Source organism: Pinus tabuliformis, chromosome X, assembly GCF_031772625.1.
Source record: "Pinus tabuliformis cultivar Carrire ecotype Pingquan chromosome X, CPIR1, whole genome shotgun sequence".
Lineage (NCBI taxonomy): Eukaryota > Viridiplantae > Streptophyta > Pinopsida > Pinales > Pinaceae > Pinus > Pinus tabuliformis.
The window spans coordinates 398,543,244-398,544,357 of NC_142308.1; the positions used below are offsets into that span (position 1 = coordinate 398,543,244).

At 42.4% G+C, this 1,114-nt stretch overlaps 1 protein-coding gene across 1 annotated transcript; it reads right to left on the bottom strand.

Moving 5' to 3' along the window:
- Positions 1-325: 325 nt before the first annotated feature.
- On the bottom strand, positions 326-808 carry LOC149140200 (uncharacterized protein At1g01500-like). The gene has a single exon (XM_089450925.1). The coding sequence runs from the start codon at positions 806-808 to the stop codon at positions 326-328; it is 483 nt and encodes a 160-aa protein (XP_089307051.1).
- Between the last annotated feature and the right edge of the window lie 306 nt (positions 809-1,114).

Below are 1,114 nucleotides of genomic sequence, written 5' to 3' on the forward strand. Positions count from 1 at the left end.
ACAGAGTTGTGGCCATCTTAAACAGGTTCACGGCCAGGTTTAAGACAGAATCCCTACACTGTATTTAACCTTTCAAAGAGTTGAGTCTTCGTTGCATGCATATATCAACACACTGGATACCAAGATCGAAACTTAGAAAGAGTCTTAGGAAATAGTCTTAAAAAAATTATGCAGAATGAGATTAAAAGAAACTCATATCAATTTTTCATACAAAATCAGATGCTCATATCAATTTTATATACAACATCCAGGATATCATATGGCAAAACTCAAATTCATAGAGGCTAGTTCATGGCGTCCTGCTTCTCTCAAAACTGTGCAAAATTTATCTACATAGAATTTGCTTCCTGAGATTCCTGGAAGTTCCTTGGTAAGTCCTCACTAACAATCCCACCCCAAGACACATCCCAATACCAATGCCAATACCAAACCTTAATCGGGAGTCGATCCAAGAATCATCCAGCTGCTCCTGTTCTTCCGTCCTCGACTCCCAATCAAAGTCACAGTCACAACCACTGTTCGACTCAACAAAACTACTTTCAGAATCATCATATTCATGATCTGTATCACTGAAATCAGAGCAACTTTCTTTAGTCTCGTTTCCCTCCGGAATAACCTCCAAAGTGCAATGGTGGACGCGTTTCCTTCTGGGAAGGAGTTGCAGAGTCTGAGTTAAAATTATCGGGGAGCCAGAGATCCGACCCGAGATGTATACGTCTACAGTCAGGATGGACATGGCGTCCGAGGACAATTTTGACGAATACTCCAGCCGGCTGTTGCACTCCACGGTACATGTCGTTTCAGGCATGAGATCTTCACCAAATTCCTGTTTTTTCTCCAGTGTTCCAAAGATAAGAGGCTCGTCCCTCAAGTACACTTCAAAACAGAGGTTGTCGCTCTTCGAATGATGTCTGTGCCGACGTATATGATTTCTCCTTCTGATTTTTCTTCGACTCGGTTCCGCTAGAGCATGATAAATGCACTAGAAGACGAATGGAATCTGCGCTCGTTGATCTCCAAGGCCAAAGCATTGCTGCGCGGTAAGAAATGCAGGGTTAAAGATTCAGGAATCTGTACGGTTTTGCTAAATCCAGAAGCATTCAACTTCATGTAG

Excerpts from the sequence above, each read along its gene's own strand:
- LOC149140200 (XM_089450925.1), bottom strand. The coding sequence starts at position 808 with ATGCCTGAAACGACATGTACCGTGGAGTGCAACAGCCGGCTGGAGTAT.